The sequence below is a fragment of the Rhineura floridana genome, chromosome 11 (assembly GCF_030035675.1).
Source record: "Rhineura floridana isolate rRhiFlo1 chromosome 11, rRhiFlo1.hap2, whole genome shotgun sequence".
NCBI lineage: Eukaryota > Metazoa > Chordata > Lepidosauria > Squamata > Rhineuridae > Rhineura > Rhineura floridana.
Window position 1 is genome coordinate 58005871 of NC_084490.1, and position 17005 is coordinate 58022875.

At 42.5% G+C, this 17005-nt stretch overlaps 1 protein-coding gene across 1 annotated transcript in view; it reads left to right on the forward strand.

Moving 5' to 3' along the window:
• Positions 1-2735, forward strand: part of DHX8 (DEAH-box helicase 8) — a 40077-nt gene extending 37342 nt beyond the window's left edge. The window contains exon 23 of the mRNA XM_061591188.1: positions 1829-2735. Coding sequence (XP_061447172.1) covers positions 1829-2048 — 220 coding nt within the window. The 3' untranslated portion in view covers positions 2049-2735. The remainder of the gene's footprint in view (positions 1-1828) is intronic.
• The last annotated feature ends 14270 nt before the right edge of the window (positions 2736-17005 follow it).

Here is a 17005-nt window from a genome sequence, read left to right on the forward strand (position 1 = left end):
ACTTAACGCCACTCTAGGCGGCGTACATAAAAAAAATGTAGATACAACATATAAGTACAATTACAACATCAACCTCTAATTAATCAAACCCACCCACATCTTTACAAAATAAAACTAGATTACCCAGGAGTCCCATAGGCCCGCCTAAACAGCCAGGTTTTCAATTCTCGGCGGAAACCTACCAGGGAGGGGGCATGGCGAAGATCATATGGCAGAGAGTTCCAGAGGGTGGGGGCCACAATCGAGAATGCCCTCTCTCTGGTCCGCACCAGCCTAGCTGTTTAAACTGGTGGGACCGAGAGAAGGTCTTGAGAGGCTGATCTTGTCAGGCAGCATAATTGGTGATGCTGGAGGCGCTCCTTTAGATAAACTTTAGATAATGTAGAACAAGATTCCACAGCAGATTTTTTTAGATCAATATGTGAAAAAAGAAAAAATGCTAGTTGCATTCTTTCCTCCAAAAACCTTCAGTGCTACTGGGCACGCACCTCGGATATGAGTTTTTATAAACAAGACAGACAGTAGAGGCTGATGGCTCCCATATCCGTGGAATCCGCTTCGGCTTTTAGTCTGACCCTTCAAGGAGCTGTTCAAGATGCTCCTTGAAAGCTCAGACAAACCCAGAGCGGACATGGGAGCCATCAGCCTCCACTGGTCAGTAAGAGCTGAGCCCAAGTAGGACTATGCCCAGCACTTCTACTGGAAGACTAGGATTGCCTCTGGGCCTGGCCTTGCTTCTGGATGCTCAGGTAGCAGCCATGACTAGGAGTGCTTTTGCAGAGTTTTGAATGGTGTGCCAGCAGCACCCTTTTCCTAGATAAAGCAGTTCTGGCCATGGTCACATATGCCATGAACACATCCATACAGGATTATTGTACTTCACCCTACATGGGGCTGCCTTTTGAATGGTGTTTGGAAACTTCAGTGGGTGAAAAATGTGGCAGCCAAACTGATTTCTCTAACTCACTCTGCTGAGCCCAGTTTTGTTTCATCTGCCCTGCCTTTGATTTTTTTTGCCTGGACACAATTCAAAGTTCTGGTTCTTTGAAAAGTTTTTAATGCTTCATGATCAATATTTGAATCCTCCCATATGGTCTTGCCTGCCTACTGCATTCAACATTGGAGCCTCTGCTATGCATCCCATTTTTTTCTGAAGGACCATTTATTGGAACACAAGACAGGGCCTTTTCTGTTGTGGCACCCAGGATGTGGAACTCTCTTCCTAGATTGGTTTGGTTGGTTCCTTATTTTTCAAGCTTCAGGCAGGTTGCTAAGACCTTTTTACTTCACTGAGCTTTTCATGTGTGTTTAAAGTTCCATCTCCATGTTTTTATGCTGAAATGTGTTAACCTGCTTGGTTTAGTTGTACGAAATTTATTTTAGTAATTTGAACTGTGTTTACTGTGTGTAACATATCTTATGAATACCTTTGTAAGCCACTGAGTTCCTTTTTACAAACAAAAGTGTGGTATTCTTTTTAAAATATATGCTGCTTTAGTCTTGTAGAGATTTGCTCCTTTCTCCTCAGGAGACCTTTTTTAAATACATGTGCTTTAATCTTGTCATGTTTTGATGCCAAATTCAAAACCAGATGTCGTGATTCTGAAGAGTGCAAGCTCTGATTTATTAGATTTGCATCCTTGTTCTTGCTGATCCTATAGCTGGGATCAGCACAGGCAAGGACAAAAATCTAATAAATAAATCCTAGACGTGGGAAATCTGTCTTTTATATTATACATAAGGGAAAGATTTTGTAGAGTGCACTTAATTTTAGAAGAGAGTGATGGCATAATCCACCACCCTCCTTTGTTTTCTCCTCTCCCCGTAGGGTGGTATACCATGAACTAGTGCTCACAACCAAGGAGTATATGCGGGAGGTCACCACCATTGATCCTCGCTGGCTAGTGGAGTTTGCCCCGGCCTTCTTCAAGGTCTCCGACCCCACAAAGCTGAGCAAGCAGAAGAAGCAGCAGCGCCTGGAGCCCCTTTACAATCGCTACGAGGAGCCCAACGCTTGGAGGATATCACGGGCATTCAGGCGCCGATAAGCTCTTCTCCTTGTGTGCCGAGAACTGTTGTTGGACATCCCACCGGCAGGCATTCCGGTCTTGGGCATACCCGGCCGTTACGACAATTTGCTCTTTAAATCTCAAGATGCGGGGTGCAGAGAGGTAGGGAAAGTGCAGCTTTTAAAGACACAGCCACCATGTGATTGGCCTCATGGCTGATCTCAGAGACACTTTATATCTTGGTTAGACATTTTCCTTTTGTTCTGCTTCTGTTCTGTCCGTGGGTGAAACATTGCTGTGTAATGTTAAGCCTGCTTGATGACGGAAGGGCCTCCTGGAATTAAGGTTTGTATGCTGCCCAGAATGAGAATGGAAAAGGAACACTGAAGTTTGCTTGTGATATCTCCCCTTTGGAATGGCTGTATTTTTTTAAAGCCACCCACTGGCAGCACAGTTGAACGGCTGTGCTTTTGGAGGAAATGAGAAGAATACCCAGGACCTAATATGAGTGGCCTTGCTTGGCCGTGGTCTTCAGGTGTGCTGTAATGCGATTGTCCAGTTTCTTTCAGAGCCCACACAGCCTACAAGATGTTGTTGGTGTAATGCATACTAACTTCTTTAGAAAGAAAAAGAAAGAAATTCACTGACTCAGAAGCAACAATCCTGTGTTTCATCAAATCTCCCCAATTTTAAGAAAATAAAAAGCAGGTGACAGTGTTGACTGTATCAGAGTTTTGTCTGCCTTTTCCTACTGTATGGTCTGCCTGCATTTGCTGGAAAACACTCCGCCTATCAGTCCAATTTTGCAGTACCTTTATAGGGTAGGGGTGACTAACCTGTGGTCCTTAGATGTTGTTGGACTTCAGCTCCCCTCAGCCATCATGTCCGTTAGCAGGCCCGCCCTTAGCATGTGCGGGGCCCAGGGCAAAAGCATAGTTGCCCCCCCCAAAACCTATTAAATACAAATATGATTACCTTCACTTCAGGGAATAGGTCTCTAGTCAACCTGTTCCATATCCATTTCTTACTCATTCTTGCCTTCATTCGAGGCTGTTATCTCAGCGCATACTGTGAAGGTTTTAGTGTTTAACTTGTGGAAGTTGTGTGTGCGAGTGTGTCGACAGGGGGGTTCCTTTGGTTTTGTGTCCAGTCCCCCCCCTTCTTCCTTCACCTTGCATTTTCCGTTTTCCTTGCAGTTTACTGTTTAACTTCTATTGCTGTGAGAGCGTGTGTTGTGACTGGGGGGCTCATTTGGTTTTGCTTCCAGTTGTTTTCCCCTCCTTTTTTCCCTTTGAATTTTCTTTTGAGATAGTTTTGAGCTGGTTGGGGCAGTTGTTAAATTCCCCCCCCCTTGTTCCTGTTCTTTTTTGTCCCGCCTCTGCTGCTTGGTTTCCCCCCTATTCATTTTGCCCCGGGGGGACAGCGGCGGCGACTTCCTCCTTTTCTGAGCCATTACTTCGCCCACCAACTGAGGCTTTGTTCTTCACACAGCTATCTCTCCTTGCGGCTAGCTACTGTGGCCGGCAGGAGCACATTGCAGCGAGCCATTTCTTCGCTGCAGCAGAAGGAAGTCTGCTGCGGCGACAACTTTGATCTTCGCGGAGGCGGCTCTCTCTCCCCGTGGCTTGCTGTTGCAGCCGCCAGGAGCTTGCTGGGGTGGTTCCTTGCTGGTGGCGGCAGCGCACTTGGATTGCCAAGCGTGGGGGGCCCCCGAAGGGCGGGGCCCGGGGCAACTGCCCCGCTTCCCAGTGCCTAGGGGCGGCCCTGTCCATTAGTTTGGGACCGTGAGACTTGTAGTCCAAACAATATCTGGAAGGCCACCTGCTTTAGGAGAGACAATAGTAATTCAGATGTACTTGAGGGTGTGCAGAGGGGAGTATGATGCAACCTTAAGGGCTGTGTGGCCATTCACAGCACCACCTCATCACAGCTGCCAGTAATTCTCTGCTTGCCTGTTAAGGAGGCCTAAGGGGGAGTGAGTGATCTTTCTTTCTATCCTGAGTGTCTGTGGTATAAGGAGGGCTTTTTAAATAAGTCATCTTCTCAGATCTTTTTTTCTTGCACTCGAAGCTAGGTTTTTTATATATACCTTCAATGGTTAGCCTGGTCACATCTTATTGTTGGTGCTAGGAGAATAAGTATACTGCCGCGAATAATATGACATATAAACACGCAAATGAGACACCCTCCTCGCCCCCCCCTCTAGAGATGTCAACTACATTTCAAGGGGACTAGTTTTCCCCACTTCTCCGTGCTAATGTAGTTGGTGCAACATTTTTTACGCTACAGTGGGAGTTTGCCGTTGATGTGATACAATTCTCATGCGATCTTTGCAAGTAGTCATAAAGAGGGTAGGCAGAAGGGAGGAGCATGTTAACCTGTACGTAGAATCATTTCCTCAGTCAGAAAGTGCTGAACAATTCTTTTGCAAATGAGAGAAGTATGTTCCTTTCCCCCCCTCAGGTGCTGAAAAGGTCTAGGGAAAGTACTTGGCCTCACCATTCTTTATAACTGCAAAGAGCCTGCTCTGTGACAACTAGAAGCCGCTTTAAATTCTTTGCCACAATTCCAGGCAGTGAATACATCTGGTTTAAATTAATTCATAAAAATAAGCTTATATGACTTTGAGAGCTGGAAGAGAAGGAATCTCCTGCCTATAAGTGAAACTTTTTTTTAAAAGGTGCCAAAAAGAGAACAGTGTCCTTGAAGCCTTCAGTGGGTGGAAAATGATCATTTATTTTGTTTATGAATTGCTTTCCATGAGGCATCCTGAAGCAGTTTACAATACAATGACATATATAAAAACAGTTAAAATAATTGCATATATAAAAACATTTTTAAACATTTTAAACAGAAGAAGTTTAAAGCAAGAACCACATGTACATAAAATCAATTCAAATCCAAGACAGATACCAACTGGGATAAAGATTTTAGAAGGCTTGTTGAAAGAGGAACATCTTTATCAAGGGCTGAAAAAAACAACAGAAATGATGCTTGACTGATAGGCAGTGGGAGGGAGTTCCAAGGGGTAAGTGCTGCCACACGAAGGGCCCAATCTTGAGATGCAGAATAGATCTCCTGATAGGATGGTATCTGCCAGATTCTTTCCCCTGTGGAATGCCAACTCCTGTGTAGCTAAGACCCTTCTGTGGGGCTTGCAAGGCTGGGAGAGAAATTCTGTGAAATAATTTCCCTGTGAGATTTCCTGAAGACTTTCTTTCTTGCTCCACCCTCTTCCCTCCTCTAAGAACAGGTTCTTTCTGGGCCATGCTGAAGAATCCCCAAACGAAGATAAAACATTCTTAAACCCATTTTTTTTCTTTTTAAAAACACCACTCTTTGTTTTTAAGGATTTTTGTGATAGTTTTTCTTTTTTAACCAATGTCCCTTTCTAGAACAAGGAAAGACAATGATAAGTGGGCGGGGGGGGAATAAGAAAAATAAAATATTAAGGATACAAAGATGAAAGAGTGGTTTATGCTTTTAAGTGCTTATCAGATGAAAACTGCTTATATCAGGGTAGGGAACTTATCAGTCCACAGGCTAAGGCCTTTCCATTGTTCCTGTGGAACCGGTTTCCTCAAACTATGTTCTCCTGCCCCATACCTTATGTCATATGGGACATCAGGTGTGAGATAGGTACAGGGCTGGTGCTAGGCATGACTGGGCCCTTGGGCACCAGCCTGACCCAGGACCGCAGCGCCGTAAGGCCAAGCAGCCCTGCCAGATACAGGTGGCTTGGGGCTTAAATAAGCCCACCTGCCCCAACAACCTGTCATGCCAGTGCATCTGCATGCACGCCTGTCATCACCCAAGATAGTGGTGGAGGTGTTAACCCCTTAGGTATGGCCCCACCCCCATCTTGAATGATGGCATGCCCCGTGTGCAGGGCATACCCGCTGATGTGACAGGTAGGTGGGTCAGGCTGGCTTATTTAAGCCCCAAGCCCACCTGTGTCAGGGGTAGGGATCCATGGCAGCAGCAAGTTGCTGAGTCCTGCAACCCAACACTGCTGCAGATTGCTAAGCAAAAGCTTCACCAACCCACCCTAAGGAGAGCCCCCGGCTAGGGCCCACCAGAGCCGCCTACTGGCGGACAGGAAGAGACTCAGCTGGATCAGCTGCTCACATAGCCGATCCATGCAGAAAGTAGGATTGAAATGCACACACTCCATCAGCTGGTGCACAGGGAGTTCAATCCTGCTAAGTCACAATCTCCCCCCCTCCCAGGGGCCAGCTTTCAAGATGTGTGGTCCTATCCACCTGTCAAAGCTGGCCCACAGCGTAGGTGAAGATGTAGATCTGGCCCAATGGGAAAGTATCCCAGAATCACAACTCCAATGTTGCCATGGAGAATGAGGGTCTCGGGAACAGATGGTGTCACTCTTAAGATTGAGGGAAGCAATCCCTTAAAAGACCCATTCCTTGGGAGACTGGCAGTTATCCTCTCATGACAAGGATACTCCTCCGGGGCTAGAGGGAGCCTATATGGGTGATTTGATCATTAGAAACATTGATAGCTGGACTTCCGGGAAGGGTGACTTCGCTTGTGCCTGCTTTTTGAGACGAGCTCTCGTCTCAGAAGAAGCTTTTTCAGTTTTAAAATCAGTCAGAACGTTCTTTTTGACTGGTAAAGATTTTCTCCCGGGCAGGGAGAAACGTAGAGATTAACCACAAAAGCCTGTTTTTGTTGGGAGGACTGGATTTCATTAATTTATGAGAGAAGGTTCAGCCAGCAATTGCCGGACGGACTTCCAACAAGCTCTAACTGATTAAGCGACACGTTTATCTTTTCTTCAAAGAAAAACGGACTTTAACAGGCAAGCATCCTTCTTTCTATTTTTTTTCACTTGGTTTAAATTGTTGCAGCAAAAAGAGATTTGTCAATGAATCAGCTATAAAGAATTTCTGGGTGAGTTATAACTCTTCTCTTTTATTCACGAAATTGAGGAAAGAAATTGAAAAAGCTTATCTTTGTTTTTATTGCAAAAAGCTGGCCTGGAAGTGCATTCTAAAGATACAAACGGAAGAGGGATTTCTATTTCGAGGAGGGAAAAAAATAAATAAATTTGATTTATGAACTTCGGAGTATTATATGTCTGGGACTATTTTCTTTTTGGTCTATTTCATTTTGACGAATCTACTTGTTCACGACGCCACTAACTGTTTTGAAGCTGGGAACTAAATTTGTTTTGTATTCCTGAACATATAAGAGATAAGGCAGGCTGTACTGTCTACACTGTGATGTCATCAAGCCTGGAATATTAACCCAATTGTGGCTGAAATAATTTTTGTTTTTGTGGTTTTAAGAATGACAATCAGGAAAGTGGCTGAGACCATGGAAGAAATTATGTTTCAGAAAATAATGGATGAGATTGAGATAACGAAACAAACCCTGAGACAGGGTAGACAGGAGATGAAAATTGAATTTGGCAAAATGACGCAGGAGCTTAAAGAAATAGGGGATTTTGTGAGAGAGGGGATTGATGAGATTAGAGATGAGAAAAGAAAAATTAAAGGGAAGATACAAGCCCTGGAGATTGGAACAAATGTGGAATTGGAAAAAGATCTGGAGTTTATGGATATTAGAAACAAAGTTTACTGTTTGGAATTTAACGTTGTCTCTGAAGAAATTAATGAAGATATTAGAGATAAAGTTATCAATGTCTTGGATAATTTTTTGGACTGGAATGATGTGATGGAGCTTGACATAGAAAAAATCTATGGAATTAACTACAGCCATGTGACAATGGAAAAATTCTTAAGAGATGAGCCAGTGCATTTTGTAAAAAAGAAGAACAGAGATATGACTTTACAACAATATTTCAGCAACATATTCAGAATTGATGGCAAGGAAATATTTGTGATAAAGGAAATTCCCATCAGACTCTTATTATATGACTATGGCTATGACAGCAAGATTAATATGGGATACTGATAATGGAAGAATGGATACTGAAATTACTGGACTGAACAGGACTATTGAAGATGGAAGATGGAATTAATATTGATAATGGAAGAATGGCTATTGAAATTATTGGATCTAACAGGTTTGATGAGATGGATCAATCTATATGTTTATTTGGACTATGGCTATGACAACAAGATTATTATGGGATACTGATAATGGAAGAATGGCTACTGAAATTACTGGACTTAACAGGATTATTGATAATGGAAGAATGGCTACTGAAATTATTGGACTTAACAGGATTATTGAAGATGGAAGATGGAATTAACATTGATAATGGAAGAATGGCTATTGAAATTATTGGACCTAACAGATTTGAAAGAGATGGATTAATCGACATGTTTATTTGGAGAAAAATTGAAAGATATATCTCTCAAGGAACTGAAACCTCTCTTTGACTTTTTGTGGAAAGAATAAAGTAATGTTTATGAGATTTGATGATTAATTAAGATAACTACTGGAGGAAAGTGATTTTATAATATAATTTAGGAGACAGGATTGTTATATATTGTAGACTTATAACTGATCTGCAACAAATCGGAAGTCAACATTTTATTTTATTGTTTAATTATTTTTGTTTTGTTTTGTTTTTTGTCTTTGAAAATTTGAATAAAAATTAATGATAAAAAAAGAAACATTGATAGCTGAGGATGTGATGGGTGTGCAGACCACAGTGTGAATTGCCTGCCTGGTGTGAAGGTTGCAAACGGTGCCCATCATCTAGATAGCCTGGTAGATAGTGCTGGGGAGTGGCCATGATGCATGTTGGCACCAGTGTCATGGGCAACCGTAGTTATGAGGTCCTGGAAGTAAAATTTAGGTTGCTAGATAGGATGTTGAAAGCTAGTACCTCTGAGGTAGCTTTCTCTGAAATGCTACAGGTTCCACTGAAGAACCTGTTAGACGCAGCTGTGTAGTCTCAGTGCATGAATGAGATGGTAGTGTTGGGAGAAGGGGTTTCGATTTGTGAGGCACTGGGAAACATTTTGGGAGAAGCCAAGCATGTACAAAAGGGATGGACTCCGTTTCAACCAGGATGGAACCAGACTGCTGGTGCTTAAATTAAAAAAAAAGGCAGAGTAACTTTTAAACTGATTGTGTTGGAAAGGTGATAGGAGCAGAGGAGAGTCTTGTTCAAAACAGATATTTCCCTTGGGACGGTGGGTTTTTTTAATGATTGTTTAAATGAGGAAGGGATAGGATAAGACACAGAGTGCAGGGGCACATGATAGCAATTCAGAGAGTCCAATAGACTAACATAAATGCCCACATTTGAAGAGAGACTAAAGAAGTGTTTATACACTAATGATAGAACCCTCCAAGCCAAGTTGGATGAGCAGGAGTTCTTGGTTTTGGAGGACAGCATGGATATAGTGGGCAGTCTTAATGGAAAACTGCTGCAATGGAGAGAATGACTGGGACATGGTTATCTCTGGATATGAACTCTATAGGAGGCACAGGGAAAGGCATACTGGAGTCCCTCTGCACATCAAAGAGGACATATAGTCCAACAAGCTAGAATTTCCAAAAGAGGCAGACTCCTTTACAGAATTGTGGGTGGCGATTGATACTGGACCCCAAAAATAATTCAGTACTGGGGATGTGCTATTGTCCCTCTGACCAAAATGCTCAGGGTGATCTTGAGAATGAAATCGGGGAGGCATCCAAAAGAGAACATGCTATAGTTAGGTGACTTCAACTACCCTCACATAGACTAAGTACATCTGTGTTCCAGTCACAATAAAGAGATAACATTTCTAGGTACCGTACATGACTGGCTGGAACTGATCAGAGGGGTGGCAACCCTGGTCTTAATCTTAAGTGGTGCACAGCACCTGGTAAGAGATTTAAGTGTTGTTCAGCCAACTAGGAACAGTGACCATAGTTCTATCACATTCAATATATATGTAAATTGATAGTTGCCAAGAAAATTCAACATACTTCAAAAGAGAAAATTTCCCCAAAATAAGGAGATTGGTAAAAAGGAAGATGAAAGACCTTCAAGAGGATCAAATCTCTCCAAAATGCTTGGGAAGTTGCTTAAAACCACAATATTAGAAGCTCAGCTAGAATGTATACCACAGAACAAGAAAGGTAGCACCAGAGCCAAGAAGATGCCAGTACGGTTAACAAGCAGTGTCAAAAAAGCTATTAGAGATAATAAGACTTCCTTAAAAAAGTGAAAGTCTTGTTCAAATTAGGAGAATAAAAAGGAACACAAACTTGGGCAAAAGAAATGCCAGCAGACAATAAGGGATGCTAAAAAAGAATTTGAGGAGCATATTGCTAAAACCATAAAGACCACCAACAAAAAAAATCTTAGTAGCAGGAGACCAGTGGAAGATAAAGGGCAGATACCTATGCCTGAACTAACTTTCACTGGCAGGGAGTCTGAGGAACTGAGGAAAACAGTGGTAACAAGAGACAAAATTCTAGGACTCATTCACAAAATAAAAACTGACAGATCACTGGGTCTGGAATGCATCCACCCAAGAGTTCTTAAAGAACTCAAATGTGATATGGCTGATCAACAACAACAACAACAACAATTTGTTCCTAAGATAACATTGGACACTCGGGGACAAAAGTTAACATCAATTTTAAAAAGAGGATCCAGAAGGGATCTGGGAAATTAAGGGCTGACTAGCTTAAAAATTTGTTCCTGGAAAGCTGGTGACACCATGATAAAAGACAAAAATTATTTTTATATAGAAGAACAGGTCTTGCAGAAGCAGAACCAGCATGGCTTTTGCAAAGGTAAAGTCCTGCCTCACTAACCTATTAGACTTCTTTGAGAATGTCAACAAGAACATAAACAGAAGTGATCTAACAGACACTGTGCTTTCAAAAAGCTGTTGATAAAGTCCTTCACCAAAGACTCCTGAGTAAACTTAGCTGACATGGAATAAGAGGAGAGGTCCTTCAATAGATCATTAACTGGTTAAGGAATAGGAAGCATAGGAATAAATGGACAGTCCTTCCAATGGAGGGATGTAGCAAGTGCAGACCCCCAAGGATTGGTATTGGGGCCTGTGTTATACTTGTTCATAAATGATCTAGAGTTAGGGGTGAGCAGTGAGGTAACCAAGTCTACTGAGAATAACACATTATTCAGGGTGGTTAAAATAAAAAGATTATGAAGAGCTCCAAAAGGATCTCTCCAAACTGAGTGAATGGGCAGTAATATGGCAAATACAATTCAATGTAAGAAGTGTAAAATGATGCATTTTGGCGCAAACAAACATGGAGTCTGAACTAGCAGTGACTGAGCAGGAATGAAACTTTGGGGTTGTAGTGGACAGCTTGATGAAGATATTGACCCAGCGTGCAGCAGCTGTGAAAAAGGCGAATTCCATACTAGGGGTCATTTTAAAAAGGTATTGAAAACAAAATCGCTGATATCATACATATCTATGGTGTAATCACACTTGTATGGTTCTGGTTGCCTCACCTCAAAAAGGGTACTGTAGAGCTAGAAAAGGGCAACCAAAATTATCAAAAGGATGGAGCAACTCCATTATGAGGAACGGTTGTAACATTTGGAGCTTTTTAGTTTAGAGAAATACATGATATGGAGAAAGCAGAGACCATTTTTCCTCCGACTGTCGCTAGGACCCAGGGCCATCCAATGAAGCTGAATGTTGGGAGATTCAGGAGAGATAAAAGAAAGTACCTCTTCATACTGCACATAGTTAAACTATGGAATTTGCTCCTGCAGGAGGCCATGGCTTTAAAAGAGAATCAGAAATTCATGGAGGCTAAGGCTATCAATGGCTACTAGCCACAATGTTCTGTCTCCACTGTCAGAGGCAGTATACCTCTGAATATCACTTGCTGGGAATCACAGGGGGGGCAAGTGCTTTGCACTTAGGTCTTGCTTGCGGACTTCCCATTAGGACATCTGGTTGGACATTGCAGAACAGAACACTGGATTAGAAGGGTCTTCGGTCTTATCCAGCAGGTTCTTCTTATGTTCTTACCTCACAATAACTACAGCAATATTATCAGCACCGCTTCCCAAAACTATATTTTCTTTTCCAAAACCCAACATACTAACATACTTGTTAATTACACTAGACAACACTGTAAGGTTGTCACATGCTACTCTTGATCTTCATACCTGTGGAGAAAGTTTTAATGCATGTGCATGAACATACAGAGGGTTCCCTCAAGGACAATGCTGATCAAATTTTGGACATACCTGGGAAGTGCAAATTAGCTAGATTTGCCTTTAAATGTGAATGGAATCATATTCATCTACCATCTTTATAAGGTACTCATGCTTGCTAATGTGTGCCCCCATTTTTTTAAATTATCAGTTGTCTCCAATATGTAGACCACTTCAAATTACAATCCTATCTGTACACACATGTAGGAGGAAGATCCACTGAACTCATTGGGGCTTACTTCTGATTAGGTATAGCATTGCACTGTAGTTTATAAATCTGTAATTTCATGATCGGGCTTAAGAGCACATGGAATTTGTTTTGTTGCTGCTTAATTAACTTGGATTGATGAGGTTGGGTTGATTGATTGATGGTAGTTTGAAGAGTTAAGGATGCAATTGTTGTGACAGCTTGTCATCAGTAAGACCTAGTTCAAGATGGTCCATGATTAAAGTCTTCTTTATGAATAACATACAGGATTCTGCAAGTGGGTGTAAATAAATGATCAAACTGTCTACAGTTTCCAAGCTCCCTTGACAGCAGACATTAAATCTAGCCCACGCAAATAACATTTTTCTTTCTCATGAAATGGTCTGCAAAGACTTCCATCACTTTACTATACTAAGCTCTGTGCTCTTCAGGGAGTGGTGCTGATGTTAGGAATTGATTCCCCTGCTTGATTCCTCATTGAACAAACTGAAGTCCTTGACAACTTTCAGATTTTGTAAGTAAACCGGAGAATTCTCCACATTCCGGAGGATTGGAAATCAAACTGTTCTGGGGTGCAGTTTTGAACAGATCCATTCTGTCTGGAGCTGATGTGGAATCAGGGCCTTCTAAAGTCATTCGGGATTGTCTCTTTCACAATAGCATTTTTTATCCCTTACGATTCAGTCTGTATTCACTGCTGCTGTGCTCTTTCTGTTACTTTTCTGAGCAGCTGAAAGTTTGAACAGCTTCTTAGCTTTCTTTTTAACTTGCAGAATCTGCCAGTCTGCGTACTATTGGGCAGTTAGCGACAGGATTCAGCCTCTTCTGACACATTGCATTATTAACAGCTGAGACAGGTCTGATATTTCCAAGGGCTTTGTTAAAGACAACTCACAAGCCACTTTCTCACAAGCAGCTGGACAGCCACCTGTCAGGTATGTTTTAAGTGGGATTCCTGCACTGAGCAGGGGGTTGAACTCGATGGCCTTTTAGGCCCCTTCCATTTCTACTGTTCTATGATTCTACTACAGTCTGGTTATGTAGGTGATGTGGTAGAATATATAAATGAACCACTGAGAGCACCGACTTGCAGCCACAGACATAGGCAAGGAGTGTGTGTGCAAAAATAGCTCATAAACAGAGGAAGTGAAACAAGACATTGCGAAGAACAGAAAAGTGTGACTTGAAGCAAACATTGCTGTGACACTGGGTCATGAGTGTTATCTGAGCCCATTAAAGGAAGAAGGGAAGATGGTGATAGCCAGGGATGGCTGTAGTTGTTACTGCCCCTTGAGCTGTTTGCTGCAGGCCCCTCTCCTGTGGGCTTGACATGGGGAAGGGGCTTGGGGGAAAGGCAAGGGGCAGTGTTCCATTCAGTGCCAGGGAAAGGAGGCTCGATGACCCCTTCCCTCATAGTGGTGATGTGCTTGTCTGGCCTACCTGCTTAAAAAAAAAAGCAGTAGCAGCCAGGCCCAGTCACTGGTGGATATCCACCTGCTTCAGGGCTCCTCCAAATTTCCTTTTTATTGAGCATTTATGATTTGTGCTCATGATGCTACTGGGATGGTTGCTTTCAGCATTCTTTGCATACGTAAAAGTTTTGGGGTGGTCATACTGCTTCATTTTCAGTCAGTAGATATCCTGTAACTTCCTGCTGAAATCCTGTAACTTTTCATACCACAAATGTTCTGGGGCAGGTTTTTTTGTCCCACTTTTGTTACACCGTATCCCCTCTGGAAAGCAATAATTTGGTAGCATTGGGGAAGCATTACATAAGAACAAATAAAGCAGAATAAATCCACCACTAATGTATTATTATTAAGAACATGTTGCAAAATACAACTGGAATAAAACACCAGTCCGGAGGGGCCCAAAATCAGGGGTATGACCACCACACTTTCCCTTCATCTGTCCACCCCCCACCCCCACATCCCAATCTGTGCCTCCCTTCCTTCCCCAGCCTCCATTTTTGAAGAATGGAACAGATCACAGAGGTATACATACGCAATTTTCTTTAAACCCCTTTGGGGAAAATGTTAGACCTTTTGAGGGGGGTGTGATGTTCCTATATATTAGTGTATATATGGTAAGTGCTGGTTGTTTAGAGTATACATGGTAAGTAGTGAAAGAGGAGAGGGAGTGAATGGGCAATAGAATGCTTGATGATTGGCTGAATGTTTAAAATGGCTGACAGTATAAATGAAAGGATGACAGGTAAATCTGGGTGAATGTGAGGTGGTAAATTGTGGAATAGGGGGAGAGAAGAGAAAGAGTGGATTGCTTGGTGGGGTTTGAGAGAGTTGTTTGCCAGGAGAGAGTGAAGAAGGAGGGGGGTGGAGTTCAGATTAGTATTGAGTAAAACCATATGCTTATGTGCCTTAAGAAGAAATCTTGTTAATCTTGTTAGCTTTGTTATCTTTAATAAATACTTAATTTGGTTTACCAAAGGCCTGATCCTTGGCTGGGGTTTCACAGACCAGAAGGGAGGGTAAGGTAATGACCAAGGCTGAAGGGGAACTGTAACAAATGGTGGCAGCGGTGAAGAGAATAACAATACCAGTATTCAGAGTCTCTGGGAATACTAGTATTGGGACGTTACTGGTGGTTGCCTAGCAGGGGGATCTGTTGAGATCTGTGCTAGAGCGGGGAGAGAAACCATAAGAGAGTGCGGTCCGGACTGGTGGAGTCCCTGGTGGTGCCTAGAGACAGGCAGTAACCACGAGCAGGTAGGAACCTGACAGGGAGAGCCAGGGAAGGACGCATCACAGGGGGCCCTTCTTAAACTGTACTCCTCCATACCTGTGTATTCTCCCATGTATGTTATCACTGGTTTTTTTTGTAGCTGGCCTTGTTTTGCTTGCCAACTGATTAGTACAGTGTAACCTGAGCAGTATTAGAGGGAATGATGCGGCTTAAGATGTTCCTTGAGGCTTAAATATGCTTTGTGCACGGGATGTGTTGCTGAACTTTTGTGAACTGACATTCTCCAATTAATCCAGGGTATTGCTTTTCTGACTTTGCTCATTTCTTTCACTGACATCGCTATACTGTTTCCTTGAACGGACAATATTCATATTTTGATGACCTCACTTATGCAGGATAACTGTTCATGGCTTTGCTGAAAAATAGCGCAAGGAGGAAGAGGGTTTTTTTTTTAATTATACCCGCTTTTTTATATATGAAATAAAAACTGCATCTACACTAGAAGTGATAGGCCTATATCCAGACCCTGCCTTCATGTCAACCAGCTACCCACAACTGTCAGATGCATTTCTGTACCCACAGTAGTAAGAGACTGTATTCATGAAACTTGGTTTTGCTCTCTGCTGTTCTTCCGATTTTGTCTGCTCCACTGTCTGGCCCAACATTTTTGACTATATTTTTTGGCCTACAGAACCAACTTCTATCTTAGAAGTGCTCAGGGCCCTTTCTGCTGCCTGAGGAAAAGGACAATAAGGTTCATTATTCCATTCCATCCACAGAAGCTGAACAAACTGGCAGCTGAATCTTACTCCAACATTGAAGAGGAGACAGTCTCCCTACTCCACCTGAGGGCAGGAGGCTAGCTTAGGGGGTGCAGGGCAGACCATGTGGCATACTCATCCTGCTGCACCCCTTATCATAGCAGCAGTCATACAGTGGCAAATTCGGGAGTGCAGGGTCACACCACTCCCCCCACAGCCATGCCTCTATTCCACTTTCTGTTGTGTCCCTTGTTCTCCCTGTCATCTTGCCAGTCCATACTCCACTACAGTAGATGTCCCTAGGAGTCAATCAGTGTGAAAGGGAAGGCTGGGTGTCTTCTCAGCAGCTGATTCACCTTCTTTCAATCTGATTGGCTCCAATCAGCATGAAAGGACTTCTCTGTGGCTAATAAGCTCCCTTTTCATGCTGATTGGCTCTTACACAGGGACCTGGGTGGGACCCTGCTCCCAAAACACTAATGGGTCTGTGACCCCCCACGAACCCGGATGACTACACCCCTGCATAGCAGAGAGTTTCAATGCATGTATTGGAGCCACTGATACAAATTTATATGTCTATTACAATTGGATTTTAGAACTGGACACTTATATAGATTGGGATAGTTCTTGATTTTCCAGAGATAACAAATGCAGTTATATGGAACTTCATTCAGTTCAGTTTACAAGGCGGAAAGATTTGCAAATACTAAATAGTACTACCAGCATGAGGACTAATTTTTCAAATTATGGTGGCAGTGTAATTGACCATATAGTAACCTCACAATTGGCATGTACTATATTGACCATTTTGAGGTTGGCTCCAATGAAGATAGTGATTATTTACCATTAACTATGACACTGGCATGCTTAGCAGACAGCAATGCCCATTTAAAACCCCAAATTCTCCTTAATAAAGAAATATGTGCAACTGTTGATAAGAGAATTAAGTGGTTACCTGACATTGATTAAGCTTTGACTCATCTTACAGAGGATTTTAGCATTGCTCATACTGCTATTCTTTCAGTAAAATCAGCTACGGAAGTGATAATTCATGTCAAAACTTGATCAGTGGGTTAAAAGTTCATTTAAAAACAAAAGCAAGTTCTGGGTCCAGAAGTACCCCTATAACAACTGGTTCGTTTGACAGAGAATGTAAATGGGCAAAAAGCCAAATGAAGAAAATTTA